The sequence below is a fragment of the Cnephaeus nilssonii genome (genome assembly GCF_951640355.1).
Source record: "Cnephaeus nilssonii genome assembly, chromosome: 14".
Taxonomy (NCBI): domain Eukaryota; kingdom Metazoa; phylum Chordata; class Mammalia; order Chiroptera; family Vespertilionidae; genus Cnephaeus; species Cnephaeus nilssonii.
In genome coordinates this window covers 45344458-45363928 of record NC_137085.1, presented here as the reverse complement: position 1 = coordinate 45363928, position 19471 = coordinate 45344458, and the positions used below count along the sequence as shown (strand labels likewise).

The 19471-nt window shown below is 42.3% G+C and overlaps 1 protein-coding gene across 2 annotated transcripts in view; it reads right to left on the bottom strand.

Moving 5' to 3' along the window:
* DMRT1 (doublesex and mab-3 related transcription factor 1) overlaps positions 1-19471 on the bottom strand; it is a gene marked incomplete at both ends in the record, with an annotated part of 101527 nt that overhangs the window by 52772 nt on the left and 29284 nt on the right. For both annotated transcript variants that reach the window (XM_079790324.1, XM_079790325.1), the window contains one exon: positions 8750-9033. In XM_079790324.1, coding sequence (XP_079646450.1) covers positions 8750-9033 — 284 coding nt within the window. The remainder of the gene's footprint in view (positions 1-8749; positions 9034-19471) is intronic.

The window sequence follows — 19471 nt, the reverse complement described above, 5'->3', positions numbered from 1 at the left end:
GTGTGTGTGTGTGTGTGTGTGTGTGTGTGAAGGCACAGAACCATGCTTAAGAGCCTTATGCTTAGTAATTTAAATTTGATTAATACTATCAAGACATAGGATTCCATTCCCTCTACCATGTCAAGCCTCTGAAACATTGTATGACACGTGACATCTTATAAAATGTTATAAGAGCTATAAGATATAAGAAAATACCTCTCAAGGCTTCATACGAGGATAACAAGAAATGTTTTTAGAAGACAGAGATATAATGGGAATGAATGTGCCTCTACAGTTAGGCAAACCCGGTTCCAACTCCAGCTCCCCCCCTTCCAGCTGTGTACATAGTTACTTCATCTCCCTGAGCGTCAGTTTCCTCAGCCACAAAAGGGGTAACAATCTCTGACAGGGATGTGGTTAATGGTTCAGTACAATGTTATATATGAAGTGACCAGTACCATAGGCCGTTCAACAACTGTCCTGGTACACCTTCCCCTCTCGCTCCCCTCAGGGACCTCCCTCTGTGGGAGCGTCGTGGAGGGGGTGTTGGTCACCCTCGAGGACCATTCTTCTGGGTTTGCTACCAAATAACTCTGAACCCTTTCATAGGTATGACAGGGATCTAGTAACAAAGACAGAGACAAAAAAAAACCTGTCCATTGTATACTTGAAATGTTTTAAGGACCTAAACATTTTATTTAATATTTGAAAGAAAAATTCAGTCTCTGAAAATTTTCTACTTTTCAATAATTTAAAAAAGTTGAAAAACCAACTCAAGGTCCTACACTGCCACTATCAAACACAGAGATGGGAAGAGAGAACATCCCTTCACGTTCTTGGTTTTCCACATGTACTTGAGACACGGAATTAATACGTGTGCCTTCCTTCTCCCACTATTGGCTGGTAAGAACTGGGAATTGCCAAAAAGAATGTATGTGAGAGGTAATGTGATAAAAATGGTTTGAGAAATAAATTGAGGACATAATCCTTTTCTTGTTTCTCAATCTTCTTATGAACCTCCCTCTCAGGAGGTTATGCGTCTCCAGGGTAATGCTCACAGGGTTGGGGGATACCAAGGAGAGGCACTGAGAGCAACATGTCCTGAGTGCAGGCAGTAAGTGTGTGTGGGGGGAGGCCCTCTCTGTAAATAACTTTTTTAGATAATAAAGCTCACTAAAGTCAACCTGCTTTTAATTATCACCACACAGCGATAACTGTAAACCACAACAGTGATAAAATACTCAGTCCTCACCCCACCCATTGGACACCACTGCACAGGGCCCACCTTTCCACAAGGCATCACAGCCTTCTCTACAAACGTGCAGACTCCGAGCACATAGTGATTGCAGAACTCCAGTGTCCTTAGATTCTTTCCAGTCTACCCCACTATGGGTACCTGAGGGTCGGGATAGTGTAGCTCAGAGACAGGCCAGGAGCTGGTGCTCGATAAATGAATGATCAATGAATCTATGCAGGAGTTTTTTAAACATGCTCTGTAATGTGGTGCAAAATTTTTGTAACTCTACTCTTTTTATTTTTCTATGGTATTCCTAACATAGTAAAAAAAAAAAAATAGCGCAAATCAGCTTCTATTAAGCATTGCCTTGATTCTGGCCTTTTTCCAACTGAGGGACACATAACAGGCCACATAAATATGGACTCTCAAGAAATTTGATAATCACTCATCCACATACTGAAACATTCTGATAAGTAACTGGTTTTATATCATATTCACATTTATATAACAGGGGGAAAAGTGAAATAGAAAACACAACTAGATAAGATTTTGGCACCAGCCCAAGTAAATTGAATCTGAAAGTTTTCAAAACCATGATCTAATTATCTAATTTTCAAGAAGATTACAGAATCCCCCAACAATTGTATAATTTACCAACCTGATGCTATTGTGTCAGGTCAGGTTGTGTAACAAAAAATAAATCTCACAACAAACTGATAATGCATTTCTTTTCATCTCCAACTGAATTGTGGAGCCGTCCCTGGAGAAAATCAGCCCTTTCGAAGGTTTTCAACTCAGTCCAGATCAAACTGAACTCCTATAAGAATGGGAATTAACCTGTAGGGCAGCCCAGGTTTGACTGGAGTTCCCCCAAGTTCCTAAGAATCTGGGTTTCCTGGGATGCTACTGGGCCACGACAGCCAGGCTGAGAAGACATCCCTCAAGATATCCAGAGCCCAACCCTGACCCAGATCTTCTCTGAGTCACAGCTGCAGCCCCCCTACCCAGGTTTCCAGGGATCAATTCTACTCTCTCTCTTATAACCCACGGGTTTTTAACCAAATGCTCTGCAAAAATGACCCTACTGTATCCCAGCAGGCATGGCTCAGTGGTTGAATGCCAACCTAAGAACCAGGAGGTCCCGGTTCGATTTCCAATCAGGGCACATGCCAGGGTTGCAGGCTTGAACCCCAGTAGGGGGCGTGCAGAAGGCAGCCAATCAATGATTCTCTGAAAATGATGTTTCTATCTCTCTCCCTCTCCCTTCCTTTCTGAAATCATGACCCTACTATGCACTGCTGTAGTTACGGAACATTCCTCACCCACCTCTCACCATCTGTCTGAGTTCAGTTTCTAAAATGCCCATGAGCTCCCTCAGCTTTGATTCCAGAGCAAGAGCCACCAGGAACATCATCATCACAGCACCATGCTTACAAACTGCCCTCAAGACAGAATCGAAAGCATGAAGTGATTAAACTTCCTGTGAAAAAAAACAGCAATTCCTTCAGGAAACTATAATAAAAATCAGAGGATGGCTGTCATGATCATGTAGAACAAGACAAAAATAGCAATTCCTTTGTGAACATAAGTGTAAACTAGAGGCCTGGTGCATGCCTGGCCTGCAGTATTGGACCGAAACCAGCTCTCCGACATCCCCCGAGGCATCCTGGATAGCGAGAGGGCGCAGGACAGGCTGAGGAACCCCACAGGTGCACGATCGGGGCCAGGGAGGGGCCCGGGAGGGCTCCAGGGCATGTCCGGCCCATCTCGCTCAGTTCTGATCAGCTGGACCCCAGCAGCAAGCTAACCTACCAGTTGGAGCGTCTGCCCCCTGGTGGTCAGTGCATGTCATAGCGACTGGTCAACCTGTCAACTGTCTGTCGTCCCCCCCCCCCCTCCCGTTGTTAGTGCACGTCATAGCGAGCGGTTGAATGGCCTTAACATATCATTAGCATATTACACTTTGATTGGTTGAACGAACGACCAGATGACTGGACACTTAGCATATTAGGCTTTTATTATATAGGAGGATAGGGGGAAGATTAGAAAGTCAGTTCTGCATTCATTGGGCCGCAAATCTCTGGAAGGTTTCACACTATGGCCAGAGAATTACTGCTGTCCTCACTGCCCACTGGCCCACAGAAGCCCTTCTCCCTGCAGGATTCATGATATGCTGGAAAGGTCTGAGAGAACTGGGTGTATCCTCTCTCCTTAAAAAAGGAGAATCTAATAAGGAGTTATATTTTAACAGAGAAAATTATAGACTTGGCTACGACTTGACAGGCAATTTATGGGACAGTTCACAGTAAAAGCAACGGAAGCCCCAAACCTGGGGAAGTCTGACACCTTCACTGCACTGACTTAACTTCCAGTGATCTACTGGGACTTCTCCCATTTCTTTAACCAAGATTCTCCAAGACGGGCCTTTGGACTTGGCAAGCCCTGTGTCCTCACTGCACTAGAAGGCAGGACATAGTTAGGGTGCACATGAAGGACTCCCACAGAATTCTGGGCTAGCATGGGGGTAATCATAGGACTGCCATAAAAAGAAAAGATCAAAGCACTCTGCCTGTAAGGAATTAAAGTGAGATTAAGTTGACACAATTTCTTTAAAAAGCATACTGAAAATCCTGAAGAACTTTGCTGTTGTCATGGTGACATAGTGACTGATGCAGTGGCTTCTAGGCTTTCTCTGGACTTCAAACAGGTAAAATATGAAGAAGAAAAAAAAAGAGGATGGAGTGAGGATATAGAAGTAGTTTTACCAACTTTCTTTTTAAATCCTCACCCAAGGTTATGTTTTCTTTTTAATTATTGCTTTTAAAGATAGAGGGAGAGAGGGAGAAACACAGATGTGAGAGAGAAACATTAATTGGATGTCTACTGCACAGGCCCTGACCAGGGACTGAACCACAGCCTAGGTATGTGCCCTGACCGGAATCAAACCCACAATCTTTTGGTGTATGGGATGATGTTCCAACCAATTGAGTCACCTGGCCAGGGATTTACCAACTTTTTATATTGCCAAGTAAGTGCCTCTGCAATGTAATATATAATTAACAGGATCATATTTTATTTTTTTAAATGTTGGAAGGGTATGGTCTCAATAAAAACAAGTTTTTGAACTGAATAACTTAGCTTTAGGAAAAATCCACTTATCATATTTTCCTCATTTCTTTGTAACATTTTGCATACATCACAATGAACTGCTAAACACATTCCCAGTAAAAGAAGGAACCAGCATGCACTACTGGTATCTAAACTGAATTAACACACTAAAAATATAAATCAGAACTGGAGATATATTTAGGGGGAAGAAAAATGATCAATAGTTTTCTGTAAAATGACTATCTAACTGGAAACACCTAAATAAGCAATTATAAAATCATTAGAATTTATATAAGACTTTGACAAAGGATTCACAAAAGTGGCAAGATATAAAATAAATACACATCATAGAAATAAAACTTGTAACTCTTTCAGTCATCAACAGAAATTTATCCTATATAATGAAAGGCTACTATGCAAAATGACCGAACAGCAGAATGACCGGTCGCTATGACATGCACTGACCACCAGGGGGCAGATACTCAATGCAGGAGCTGCCCCCTGGTGGTCAGTGTGTTCCCACAGGGGGAGCGCCACTCAGCCAGAAGCCAGGCTCATGGCTGGTGAGCGCAGCAGTGGTGGCGGGAGCCTCTCCTGCCTCCATGGCAATACTAAGGATGTCCGACTGCTAAGCCATCAGTTGGACATCCCCTGAGGGCTCCCAGACTGTGAAAGGGCCCAGACCGAGTTGAGGCCCCCCGTCCGAGTGCACGAATTTCATACACTGGGCCTCTAGTATCTCTATAATTCCCCTTTAAGGAAACAAATTATGGTTGTTAGTCCCTAATAGGTCAAATCAAATACTCTATTTTAATTACCCTTTCTTGAGGAAAGAAATTGCTTTAAATGTTTTAAACTGTTTATGTTCCAATAAACCCTTCTTATGCCTGCTTGGAAACTTTGTCAATTTTTCTTTCCAGAGGCAAAAAATAGTCAGGGTTATCTAGCAATAGATAGTGACCAATAACAAGGGAAGCCAGGGCTAGTTTAACCTGTCAAAGACATGAGCAATGGAAGTGGGTGGGCAGCCTAGTGGATCACAAGACTCCCTGTAGAAAGAACACTTTCCCAAGGGTAGGAAGGCCCAGGTTTAGGCCTGGCCTTCCACTAACAGCTGTGTTCCTCAGGCAGGTCCCTTACCTTTCTCAGTGCAGAATTACTAGGAAATCTGAAGTGACCAGATGCACCTTATCCTGGGGCCTGATGGTGCAGCTTGGTGGCCTACTCCACCTTAAAAATTGAAGTGGAGCCCAGCTGGTGTAGTTCAGTGGCTGAGCATCAACCAATGAACCAAGAGGTCACTGGTTTTCAATTCCCAGTCAGGGCACATGCCTAGGTTCCCAGCTCAATCCCCAGTAGGGGGAATGCAGGAGGCAGCCCATTGATGATATGTCTCTCTCATCAATGTTATTATCTCTCTATCCCTCTCCCTTCTTCTCTCTCTAAAAATCAATGAAAACATAAAAATTTTGAAGTGGATTTTGCATTCTACCTTCTTCCTGACATAACATTTTTTAAAATTTGGTAATATTTTAAACTAATGACTGTTAACTATAATTGTTTCCCTGGGAATGGGAGTCCAATTTAAACCTCGGATTCATATCCTGCTCCCCCACTCCCTCCTCACTGCTGGACCCTCCTGTGAAGTTCCCAGGACACAGAAGTAAAAGGGGCTATGGCCACTTCCACAAAGCACATGCTTAAGAACACACTTCTTCTCAACATTCTTTTAGCTAACAGGATGTTCTGATGCTGAGCCAAGCTAAGAAAAGAGGAGGCAGTGTGAATACAAGGGCCCCTGTCAGGCTGCTGGATATAGAACTAAGAACACCAGGTGCTGGAAGGCCATCCCAGGAATGCTCACAAGGGAGCACCTTTCTCTGTGTTCCAAGCTACAGGTGCCAGAATAGAATTTCCTTCCTGCCTCTATCTCAGTTTCAAACCCAGGCTACTTTAAACTGTCCCCAACTTCCCTTATTGTTTCCCAGGTAATGATAGCAGCCCTCCTCCCAAGCTTTTCATTTCTGTCTGCTTGGTTCAGTGGTAGATTCCCTAGCACAGAGTAGGACTTCTATCCATGTTTATTTAATAAGTGAATGCATTCCAATGAGGTGCCTGATCATAAAGGGACAAGTATATCATAAGACATTTCAGAATGGGCCCAAAATAACCACCAAAGGAAGGAAATCACCTGTGTGGCCATCTGACCACACCCTGACTGTGGTCTGAGTGTGATTACACTCTGGTGGCACAAGCTTCTGAAAAGCAATCGAGAAGGTGCCTGCCTGCCACAGGGGTAGAAAGGATTTTCAGATACTGCTCTGAGTCCTCCCATATTTATTTCTACTCACTTGATATGCACCTCTCCCTTGTCAACCTGGTACAACATGTTTATTTAACAGATAATGTTGCCGTGGAGGAGTGCATAAGGCAATAAACAGCTTTTGCAGGCAATTAAATGTAGAAGTGAAATTGAGCCGCTGGTCAGGGGAACCGGCTATTCATCGTGAGTTTGTACCAGTGTCACAAATGTTATTCCTGTTTCCCAACAGGACAGGAATCTATGATTGGGCCACAAATCTCCACAGGCTGGAGACAGACCTCAAGCGATTAAAGCAGCTGTCAGTGTGCAGGCACAAACAAGAAAGAGCCTTGGGATTCTGACCCAGCAGACTGTTCCAGCAAGGGTACAAGAACTTGTCCTCAGGGGAACCTTGTCTTGCACAGTGGCTGAGACAGTCCCCCAAGTCCAGGCAACACTGCCATGCAAGAGAGCCGCATCTTCTCCTAGCTATCCCTAAGACAGAACCTTTGTAAGGGATCACCAAGGAAATCCAAGACCTCTGCCATACCCTTCCCAGGTTTTCTAGGTGGAGTAAGAATAAACATTAGCGTGTCAGGCATCACATGCCTGAAAGACTTTGACAAAGTAAAGGGTAAATTAATTTAGGAGATTTCTGACTCTCCTGTAAAGCTGACCATAAGCTGTCTTTCTTTAAGAAAACACCTAAGATTTTTCTTTCTCATCCTTTTTCTCTTAAGCCAGCAGGTTGAGACCCTCCCTACTTTATCCTTAAAGCCTGGAAGCAGCCAGGAAACTCCCCTGGGGAATCTGCAGGATAAACTGCTTTGTTTTGTTTTTTAACTACAAGAGATGTCTTTCTCCTTTCAGAGTAGAGAGTCTTTAGTAGAAATCAGCCTAGAACCTGCCTCAAATCATAAAGTCCAAATGGCATTTTGAAAGACCTGTAGGGGCCCAGCTTAAAGATTCATAAATCACTGCTTTTCCTTTGATACTCATACTACCACTCAATTTTAACACCAATGTTCTAAGTATGGGTTCTAAAAAGGGTTCTAAAAAGTATGATTCTAAAAATAAAAGGTATTAAAGCTGACATATTAATATGCCAAAAAAAGTCAGATCCCTTGGAATAGTGAGAGAATCCAAAAAGTGGGGTGACTTGAATATTAACAATTTCCCAACACCTAAAAAAAGAAAAATAGAATAGAGTTGCTCAAAAAAATTCAACTCACATTTTTAAAAAGTTGACATAGAAGGTCAAAGATTTGTCCTAAACACCTAAATGTAAGTTGCATTGTCTCGGAATCCATGCTCAGCTGAGAAAGTTTACATACAGTAAATGCATCCAAAATGAGAACATTTATCACGGAATCATAACAGCTTACGGCTAGAGGGGGCTTGGAGATGTTGAGTCCAAGAGTTCATGTTTATACACATTCCCACCATGTGGTAATACCACCTGAAAATGCTTTCAGTGGAATGGTCAAAACTGAGGAAAAAGAACAGCTCTGATAAACGCTCCTTCCCTGATAATGAAAATGCTTTGTTTTTCCCCAAATATTAAAAAGCTCTTGATTGCACACTATTTTTAAATTGCACACTATTTTAAATATTTCAGAGTATGAATGACTGACCTCTATTCCTGGCTAAAAACACCCACATTGGCCCAGCACAGCAGTGACCTAATTCCTTTTCTTACCTCTCTTCCATTCAAACATACATACAGATTTTGACACTTCTTACTCCCAGGGTAAAATTAATTCATCAGGAAGATTACTACCATCCAGAAGACTGCACCCAACATTTCCTATGCTGCTCAAAGAAAATGGGCGCAAGGCAGGAGAAGGTGGGGCATAATATAGTAAGCTACTTTTGAATCTGACTATGGCCAAGTGGGTATTTATGCAAAACGACATTAGAAAATGATAAAAGTAAAATTAAAAGACACACAAATATATGCATATTTCTTTACAGTTCCTTGTGGACAATGTCTGAGGTTAAATAATCTCATGTGTAGAGAGAAAAATTCTTTACAACTTTTGTATAATGTGCATATACATATGAGAAGTGGGGTATATGTGTGGTTTTCACGTATCCAGTTCACTCTCTGGGTAACATCTTACCTGCCACTGGTTTCCTGTCTGACCAGGCACATAAGGTGCTGGGAGGCTCCGAAGGCTGTTCTTCACTGGGGATCCCCCAAGAGGGTTTCCCATGTCCCCAGAAGGGGAATCAGCAGTCAAAGCCATGGGGTACTGTGGGTAGTTGTACAGATTGTTGTAGTACGGAAACAGAGATGGCTGATAAAAGCTGCTGTAGTAGGTGGATTCTGAAACCAGGTCAGGTGCGTTCTCCACGTGCCCTCTGCTGGTGACAGCAGGAATATCCTGGATGACCATACGTCCATCTAGAAAGAAAAAGAAGAAAAAAAGAAAAAAGCAACACGGTATTAATCTGGAAGTTCACAAAACTTGATCTCTAAACCTTGGCAATGCATAGCCATCCTCCTCAAATCTCAGAGCTGCAGAAAAAGGCACCCGAACATGCAGACAAAATAAAGGAGGGTTCCCAGGGTTGACATAATTCTGGAGGTTCAGATGACAGATGCTTGTAGATTACTTTTACTAAGAATACAAAACACATTTTAAGGGTCATTTTAATTAGATAAAGCCTGACCAGTAACTTTTTATCCTAATGTCAAAAAATTAGAGATAAAATCTAAATTAACTTGGCTGTCTACAACATTATTACAACAGAAGTAATTATACTTCATTTTAAACAAGGTAATAAAAAATATCCCAGTGCCCTAACTATGGTGGCCACATAGATATGTCAGAAAGTCAAAGCAAAAAGTTAAAAGTTTAAGCAAACATTGTTTCCTTCACTTCCTTCCACAGCTGATACCCTATCCTTCAGAAGTCTGGACAATGATTTAGACCAGGAATAGGCAAACTTCTTCTGTAAAAGGTCAGTTAGTAACTATTTTAAGCTTTGTGGGCATTCAGTTGCGGAACAGACAGGTTGTTGCAGTAAAACTTTATTCACAAACAGATAATGGGCCTATGGGCTATAGAGTTTGCCAGTTGTGGGTCTACACTTTACACTGTGCCAATTCCAATAAACAACTAAAGGGACTCCTATGTTCAAAGAGTTTGTCCAGATGCCTGAAAAGGCTGCAAGGTGTAAGGATGCTCCTACCCAACAGGGGTCTGCAGTCTAGGAGGAAATATATGATGGGATTACAAATAATAACAAGGATTATCATACAGAAACAACCACAAACTTTCACAAAAATTCAAAGGCTGTAAAAATGACTTGCAGCCTAGAAAGGAATTACAGAGACCTTCTCAGGAAAAAAACTGCATCCGAAGGGTATTACGCTAAGTTATATAAGTCCAACAGAGAAAGACAAATATTTATTTGTATAATTGAATGAAAAAAACAAGCAATCAAAATAGAAACAGACTCACAGATACAGAGAACAGACTGACAGCTGTCAGAGGGGAGAAGGGTTAGGGCTGGGTGAAAATGTGAAGGGATTAATCAGTACAAACTGATAGTTATAGAATAGCCACCGAGATGTAAATTACAGCATAGGGAATGCAGTCAATAATCGAGATAAATATGGGGCCAGGTGGGTACTTGAAGCAGCGGGAAGACCACTCTGTAACGTACATGGTTTTCTAACCACTTTGCTATATATCTGAAACTAATAAAGAATAATACTGAATGTAAACTGTAATTTAAAAAAATAAAAATAAAATTTTAAAGGGGGGGGGGGAGAAAAACTGCATCCGAGTTGCACTTTAAAAGAGAAGCAGAAAATAGGTTTGAAAAATGAGAAAAGGGCTGTAGGGACAAAGAAAAGGAAGCAGGAAAGTGGAAGGCAAATCTGGGGTTGATGCACAGGGGGTGAAGAACTCAGTGCAAAGGGAAGGAGAGGTCCAGTCTGACAGGTAGACTGGGGCAAGGTGAGGGAAAGCCTCCGTCCAATTTTCTGGCTGGTCTCTCGTCACGGTGTGGCAGGAACCACTGAGGGTTTCTGAGCAAGGAGTGGAGAGGGAGCAAGCGAGAGCTGTGCTTGGGGGTGATTTATCTGATGGCAATTTGTAAGGCAAGGGAAGGGAGACCAGAGGCTGGGAGACCCACTAGGGAGCCACTGCAGTAGTCAGGGAGAGACCTAGAAGACTCAAATATGAGAGAGGGGACCTGGGCCAGGGACATGAAGGAGACAAAACTCAATAGAACGGGAGGACAGATGGGACATCAGAAATTAAGTTGCAGGATAAGGCGAAGAAATGCAAAGCAGATGTCAGGGAGAATGGGAAGCCTGGACGTGGCAGAGGAGAGGGAGGTGGGTAAGTTCTGTTTAATCAAGGTGCCAGAGGGACACACAAGTGGGAGCAATGGGTGAGAGTGAGGAACTTGACACCTGCACTCATGGGAAAGGCTGAGATTCAGGAGCCACCACTGGGTGCCTCTGGGGAGAGCAGGAGGGATCTGTTACAGAAAAGCATGTTCTGAAAGGAGAGTCAAGGCTAAAGTCAGGGAGAACTTAGGAGAAAAGCAATGTCACAGAGGCCAAAGTTGACATGGATTATGGAGGAAGAAGGCTGACCTGTCCACTGCTGCTAAGAGTTCAAGCAAAACTAGTTCTGGAGAAGACCAACAGCGGGTTAGGTTTTTAGCGTAGAAGGAGCAAGAGGGCGAGGAGCAAGTGAGCAATGAAGAAACACAGTGATGGTGCTTCGGTCTCACCAGAATGAAAGATGCAGCAAGAGGCACCATGCCTGTTAGCTCACCTTTGCACCCCTGTGCCTAGCACACTGCTGGCCATCAGGTGGTAAATAGTTGCAAAAGCATCAATAAATGATGGTTTTTCAAGTAGCCTGATGTCAAAATAAATGTGATTAAAAAAAATTAGAAGCTCCAGAGACTAATAAGATGTTCTTCATTTTTAATATATAGAGGTTTGGGATATGTAGGCAGGTAGAAGAAGCTAATGGAAAGAAATTCTCAGGACAATCAGTGCACGGCCATCTCTCCAATCTCTGCTATAGAAAATTCCCAAAACAGTAACTAGAGGCATCTCTTCAACATTGGATGTCATCAAAGCTGGTAAGTGAGGCTAAGTGTCACTATTAATTTGAGATAAATCAGAAAGTAAGATTTCCAACTCATAAGCCACAAAATACATAAACCATACAAAATTTGAAATATGTATATAATCAGAAAGTGGTTTTCCACATACAAACTCCTTTTTTTTTTTTTTTAGTACATGCCCCAATCTGGGATAGAACCCCAAACCTAGGTATGTGCCTTGACTGGGAATTGAATTCACAACCTTTTAGTGTACAGAATGATACTCCAACCAGAGCAACCAGGCCAGGGCCCATGTATAAACTCTTAATAGCCTATTAACCACTTTCTGAATCACAGAAAGAAACACAGTAAAAACTCACAGATAGTTGTATAAATCTGACCTGAATCACCATCCGTACCAGGCCCCTCACTGTGACTAGTTTCTCTTGCCCAACGCCATGCCTAATGCACACTGTGACAGGGTTATTTTACTTGCATAGTCCCTATGACTAAGTATAAAGACCACAGAAAACATCTGGTTTGGCTCAGTGGATAGAGTGTTGGCCCTCAGACTGAAGGGTTCCAGGTTCAGTTACAGGCTCCATCCCCGGGCCCTGGGGTGTGTGCGGGGAGGCAACGGATTGATGTGTCATGTTTCTCTCTCTGTATCTCCCCCTCCCTTCCAGTCTCTCTAAAAATCAATGGAAATATATCTTCAGGTGAGGATTAACAAAAAAAAGTTCTTTTTTAAAAATTGTAGTGGATATACTGGTACAATATTATATTAGTTTCAGGTGTATAATACAGTGATTAGACATTTATATACATTACAATGTGATCACCACAATAAGTCTAATAACTATCTGTCACTGTACAAAGTTAATACAATATTATTGACTATAATCTGAATCTCACTATTTTTCTAAAATAAAAACTGGCCAAGGTTAGCACTTAACAATATTAATCATAGGAAGCACAACAGCCTTGTTCCCAAGAGAATGTAGTAGCTCTCTTAACCAGTGGTCCCTTGCAGGAATTATCAGTACCTGCCAGGATGCCAATGAAAGTATGAAATTAGAAGTTTTAAGTGTTGCTATATATTTGGTGTAGTCTTCGTTTGTGCTATCTGGAACAAAGATCGGCAGGACTGGATTCCACAGCTAGGAAAGGAACTGGAGAAGCATGTACCTACAGAAGCGACCAACAGCATTTGCAGTAGAGACGTTTGCAGAGATGATGCTTGTAGACTCGATCACGTCTTATTCCAATGCTCATATTTGTGGTTCCATGCATTTACCTTCCATTCCAGAATTCAGTTCTTTGGTAAGGCTTCCTAATTGCTCTGCTACTTTTTTTGTGCTAACGTATGCAGCGTGAAATATGACTCACTCCTTCACGAGAGATCAATATAGCCACACATGATAAATACCCTTATTGATCTTGCAGTGTTATATGCTGGTCTCTGGGCCCATGGCATATTAATAGTAGTTAACCAGTAATTCATTTTAAGGTATGTGAAGGCTCAACCCCCCCACTCTTCTGTAGTGTCAAGATTCCCAGAGTTGTTGCACTTTGAGTCCTTTACGTTCAAACCAGGAGCCATACTCTCCCCCTTTCAATAACAACACCAAACCCCATAGTTTCCAATATGAAAGATTACATATAAAACCAAAATTTACAATTTTCAATGATAACACTATTTTGTGATTCACAATGATCTCATGTAAACAATTAATTTATGTATACTACATTTTATTTGCCTTTGTAATCCATACTCTCGAATGGTGCCTTTCCACTTAGCTTCTAGTTTTAAGAGTCACCAATCAAGGAAAAATTGTTCCCAACTAAATCTGAGATATCAAAATTATCTGCCATCAACTAACATGTTGTGCTGAATGCTAGAAGGGCACAGAAAAAGTACAAGTCATCTTCCCAATTCCTTTTTTACTCAAAGAAAAAGGTCTTGAGAAAAAGACTATATCATTTGATGATGGCATGTCACAGACTTTCGAGGGTGCACCCTCACTGAAACAAGAAAGCTTCATTTCCTCAGCTCCCTGCTTTCAGCATGCTCCTCTGCAGGGCAACCCTGCGTCCAGATGAGTCAGCTCCTGGCATCTCCTAGACTTAGAAACACTGAGAAATCCAGTGTGAGGCTCCAGGACTCTTCCCCTACAAGAGAGAGAGCCTAGAGGGAGACACATGGCGGGGGGGGGGGGGGGGGGGGGCTGTTGCATGAGCTGACACCTGGGCCCTCCCAGCACTCACAAATCTAAGAAGGAAAGCTTGCCATGCTGACCCAGGAAATGGGTTGCTTTTCTGAATTAAAGCAGAGCCATTACAGAGAGAGGCCTGTAACAAGGCAGCAGTGTGCCTACTATTCACACCACTAACTGGTAACTGTGATGATATCGCCACACCTGTCACCTCTCCTGGCCGGAGAAACATTTCATGTTCAATGCAATAAATTTACTGAGCACCTACTGTGTGCAAGACAACCTGTCCAGCACCTTGGACGCCGCAGAGCTTAGCTGTAAGGGCAGATTCTGAAACAAACACACAGAAGGAAAGACTGACCAAGGCTATGGGGCAACAAAACTGTGTGGAAGGGAGGGTAGGATTAAGCCCAACCTTCAAAGTGCAAGTTCTGCTGATGCTGGCTCACTAACGATACTCTTGTACACAGGAAAGGAATATGTGAGAACCTATTTCTCCTTTTTCCCTAAGAAATTGTTTAAAATGTAATTTGGTCCCAGAGGAATCTGTCAGGTTCACTTTTCTTTTTAGGCTTTTCATAAAAAAACAACAACCTGAAGTTGGTTGGCCTTTAAAGCCAGGAACAGGCTTGGTTTAAAGGTGTGGGAAATGTCAATGTGGGAAGCAAAGGGATGGGGGGGGGGGGGTGGAGTAGAGCAGGAAAGAGGGAGGGAGGAGGAGGGGGAGCAGGAGGACGAGAGGGAAGGAGAAGCAGATTGATTCTTGAGTAAGACTAGATCAAAGAAACCAAGCAGGAGAAAGATGGAAAAAACATGAAGAGAGGGGAAAGCAAATCCAAGGAACTCACCGAGATTTAAAACAGGCTGCCCCCAGGCCATTGCCAAGCCCAGTGAGTAACAATCACAGCCATTGTGTGTAGCAACTCCCAAAGTGCTGAGCCAGGAGGGGAGGCCAAAAAGAAGCAAAACCAAGCCTGCCCTCTAGGACCTTACCCTCTATCCACAAAGTGTCTGGGAGTCAGAAGAACAGGATGCAGAGCGAGGGGGGGGGGGGGGCACAGAGTCCCTGGTGAAATGAGAATGAGGGTGCTAAGTGGATCCCAAGGAGCAGCTACAGCACTGCACCCCTACCTCATTCACATCTGCACCTACCTGCCTTACTCACAGGTTTCTGCTCTCCCTTCCCTGGCTCCTGCTCTCTGTATCTCCCTCCCCCTCAGAAGTCCCCAGGGCACCCAAGGAAACTGTTAGCCTACAGTGGGAGTCAGATATAGAGAAAATGCCATTTCTCTGACTTTACCAGAAAATGTCTCGTGGCCATGAAAACCTATCTCATGGCCAAGAAAGATGTTTTCTCTCTTTAGGCCAGTTCAGAATTTCCTATCATTGGTGAGATGCCAGCAACAGTTTGGGGCTGTTAACACTTCCCAGCAGATTGGATAAGACAATGCCACACAACAGGCTAGCAGCAAGGTTTGAGTTTGGGAGTGAGAGAGAAGAGAGGGAAGACGCCAACATATCTCCTCCCATCCAGTACTCTATTCTAAAAGAAGTTTTACAGAGAATTCCTTCTCGAGGATTTTTAATATCTTTTACACTAAGAAAATTTTAAACTAGGAGCATACCTGACTGTGTACATACAGGGGTGGGGAAAAGTAGGTTACAGGTGTGAATACATGAAACACAGAGCTTATTCTTGTATTATTATTTATTATTATAGTATTTATTTGTACTACAGCTGTAAACCTACTTTTGCCCACCCTTGTATATTTAGGCCTCCACAAAAAAGGTATGCTTTCAACCATATTTGGACAGCTTAAAGTGAAGGGGTTTAATTTATCAGGGTCCTGGTTGGGGGGGGGGCATGAAGGGTACTGAACACAGGAGGCGTCTGGGACACATTTTAAGTCTGCTCGTGGCCAGCCCCCTTTAGGTTTGGGATTTGGATTCTGCTTTAATAATTTGGATAACTCTTTTAATAATAAGCTCACAGCACGGCCGGCATGGCTCAGTGGTTGAGTATCAGCCTATGAAGCAGGAGCTCACAGGTTCAATTCCCAGTCAGGGCACATACCCAGGTTGCAGGCTCCATCCCCAGTAGGGAATGTGCAGGAGGCAGCCAATCAGTGATTCTCTCTCATTGATGTTTCTATCTTTCTCTCTCCCTCTCCTATTCTCTCTGAAATCAATTTAAAATAAAGTAAAATAAAATAAAATAAATAAAATAAATACCAGGATGACCAAACCATCGCCAGACCAGACACCTCTTGTTTAAATAATAATAATAATAATAATAATAATATCACAGATGTGTGTCTTTGCTCCTGTAGGTCCCAGATGATGGTCTGAAGTGTAATGGGGTCTTAAATAAATGTGAAGGGATTAAAAAAAACAAACACAAATTACATTGCATCAGATTATTTCACACAGCTTTTGTTCAAGTCAAGATTCTACCAATTGAATTTAATATCGCGGTTTTCATCCAGGTATTTGTTTTATGTTTCAAGTCATGAACAGTAAGTTATCCTGTTGCTGGACTGGGCCCCCCAGGAACTGGATCTGCCTCTGAACCAGCAGCTCTCACCCCTGGCTGCTCTGGGTTGGAGTGGGAGCTAAAATTCTCAGGGCAGGGCCACACCTCAGACCACTTTACACACACGAGAAACTCTGTCCACAGGATGGGACCCAGGCATCAGAACCACCAGGGTGAACCCAACACCAGCAGGTTGAGAACTGCTTTAAACCTATCAGAGGTTGGTGTTTTAATGCCATCTTACCATAGTAGTTCCAAACATGGGATTGGAGGCCTCCTGTCCACACTTCCCTTTCCAGGGTCCATAAGATCAAAAGTATTTCCACATTAACGTAAAAATATCCTCTGCCTTTTTCACTGTTGACATAAGCAGTGATGATGGGAGCTGGTGCCTTAGCACAAATCAAGGCAGTTCCACCAAAATGTATAGGCACACCTCATCATTATGAAGTAAAATATTTTTTAAATTCTGTGTTAACTTTGCTTAAGATGCCCTGGTGAAGCAGAAAAAAAATGACTTCATCAAATCTCTGCTTTGGAGTGTGTCTTTTTAAGATTGTGTGACAAGATGGGAAGCCCTCATCAAGTATTTCTGCTGCACACCACAGGGTGATAGTTGTCTTGAAAAGGGCCCTTGTGCAACTATTTAAATGAAGAGCTAAATTTGCTGCTTTTTGTATTGGAACACAGTGGACAAAAAAGGGGTTCTATGGAAAGTAGCCACACAGGGTGATCTTATCATAAATTCCTAACTGGGCAGGTCATGGTGGGAGTTAGGCCCCAGGCATATAATTTCTTTAGGTTTACCTTTGCCTTGAACAGGCCCTGTCCGTTGTTTCTGTGCATCTAGGTTAACACACTTTTGAAATGCCTCTTTTCAGAAGCATAACCACCCTCAAGAGAGCACATAAGCATTTTAATTATCCTGTAATCCAACTTCACCTTACTTTCTCCCACCTTCATATAATCCTAAATTCCCTCCTTAATTCCAAATGCATAAAAGAAACTGCAAAATTGTCATTCTCCAGTGTATCTGAGATCTTGCTTCCTGGCAATCGTCGTCAGTTTTGGCTCAACTAAGCTCTTACAGAAATTTTCTATAGGTTCAAACATTTCTGACATCGACAATGCCATATACTTAAAAAAATGACTGATGAAAAGTATGGTTACTGTGACACAATCTTCTCGAAATCAACGAAGTGAGCCTCTCACTTCAAGAAAAACTAACAGTATTTACTGCTATGAATCTGAGCTTTCAAGTAAAAATTAGAATTTTGGAAAACTTAGAATTGCTACCATGTGCTTGACAGCTTCCCAATTTAAAGACTCTTTTGATGAGATCAGTAATATATTAATGAGTGGGATAAAGTGATATTTTGTGATGAAACATGTCAACATTTGGGAAAAATGCATAACTCAGTAAACCAGTATTTTCCAAATGACCAAAGCATGAGGTTATGAAATCATGCATGGATGAAAGATCCATTCAAAGGGCAGGATGGATCAATGAGTTTAATTTAACAAAAAGCTCATTAGCATAATTTCAGACTCACTATAACTATTACAAAATTATTACTTGTCAAGTTTCGACCTAGTATCAAAGAATAGTCACAATGATCTGAAAAGGCTATACAAATTCTTTCCTCCCTTCTCTATTTAATTATGCAAAGCTGAATTTTCTTCATGTATTTCAATCAAAACAGTTGAAGAAGATATGGGAACCCAGCTGTGTCCTATTAAGCCAGACATAAAAGAGATTTGCAAAAATGTGAAATAATACCACTCTCCTCACTCATTTTTGTAATATACTCATTTTTCATTAAAATTTTACTTGTGTTAACAAGTAGTAGATTTACTATTTTAAAGAAATTAATAAACATAGTTTTAATTTCTGAGTCTTAAGTCTTTAATTCATTAAATATTAACAGATATAACACACAGACAAAAGCTCTTTGAAGTCCTGGATAATTTTTAAGAGTGTGAAGGGGGTCCTCTGACTAAAAAGTTTGAGGACCTCTGTCTTAGAGGCTCCTCTCTTTCCAGAAGGACTGATTTCAGAACAACTGAAGTTCAGTGTCTCATTCTGAGCTAGCTCCCTGAGCTGTCAGCAATCAGCAATAAAGTCCCAGCTGAGAGCTCTGGCTTTATCCTTGAACCTGGAACATTTCTTTCAGTGAGGAAGACATCCACCACTACAAACCATGCCAGGCAGCAGAATCTCAGGCTGAGAAAACTGGCTCCCAAATCAAACTGCCTGATCAGCTCTGAAATCTACTGCCCCATGACCTTGGAAACGGTTACTTAATTCTTCTGTGCCTCAGTATCTACATGTGCATGAGGGAAATGCTGCTACTTACACTATAGAGAGCAGGAAAGGCTCTGAAACATGGTAAGTGCTCAATAAATGCTAGCTATTGTTATTATCACGGCAACAATACACTGATAACATTCTCTGCCATCAAGCAAGAGAGCCACCAAATAACTGTAAAGTTATCCTTGCTCCAAATGTTCATCTTCAGGGTACTGCAGGAGGCCTGGGCTGCACCTGGTGTGACTTCCCGGTGCGAATGAACTTGGGAAGGAGCAGAATTATCCACTCCTGGCCTTCTCTGAGGTCAGACAGTAGCCTTGAGTGCAGTCAGTGTGATATCACTCCCTAAAGTCATAATCAGGAAATGCGGGAACAATCTGTTTCTCCCACAAGACAATCATGACAGGGCTATTTTAAACGTCAAACACAAACCTGGCGCCAGGAAAGTAAACAACCTCTTCACTGTGTACCTGCCTCGCCCGGAACCATCTCTACTTAGTGAGACAAATACAGCCAAGTGAAGAGCTGACCATTCCTTCTCTTTCCCAAACTCCGTCTCCCCCAGCCCCACCTCCTCTTGTATTCAACTCTGCTTTTGACAAGTGCAGCTATGGTGCTTCCCTTAAGCAAGCCAGGGATTTTATTTATTTGGAGGACTCGTGCTGTTTCAGGGCTGAACTTTTAGCTCGCTATAAAGTTAATG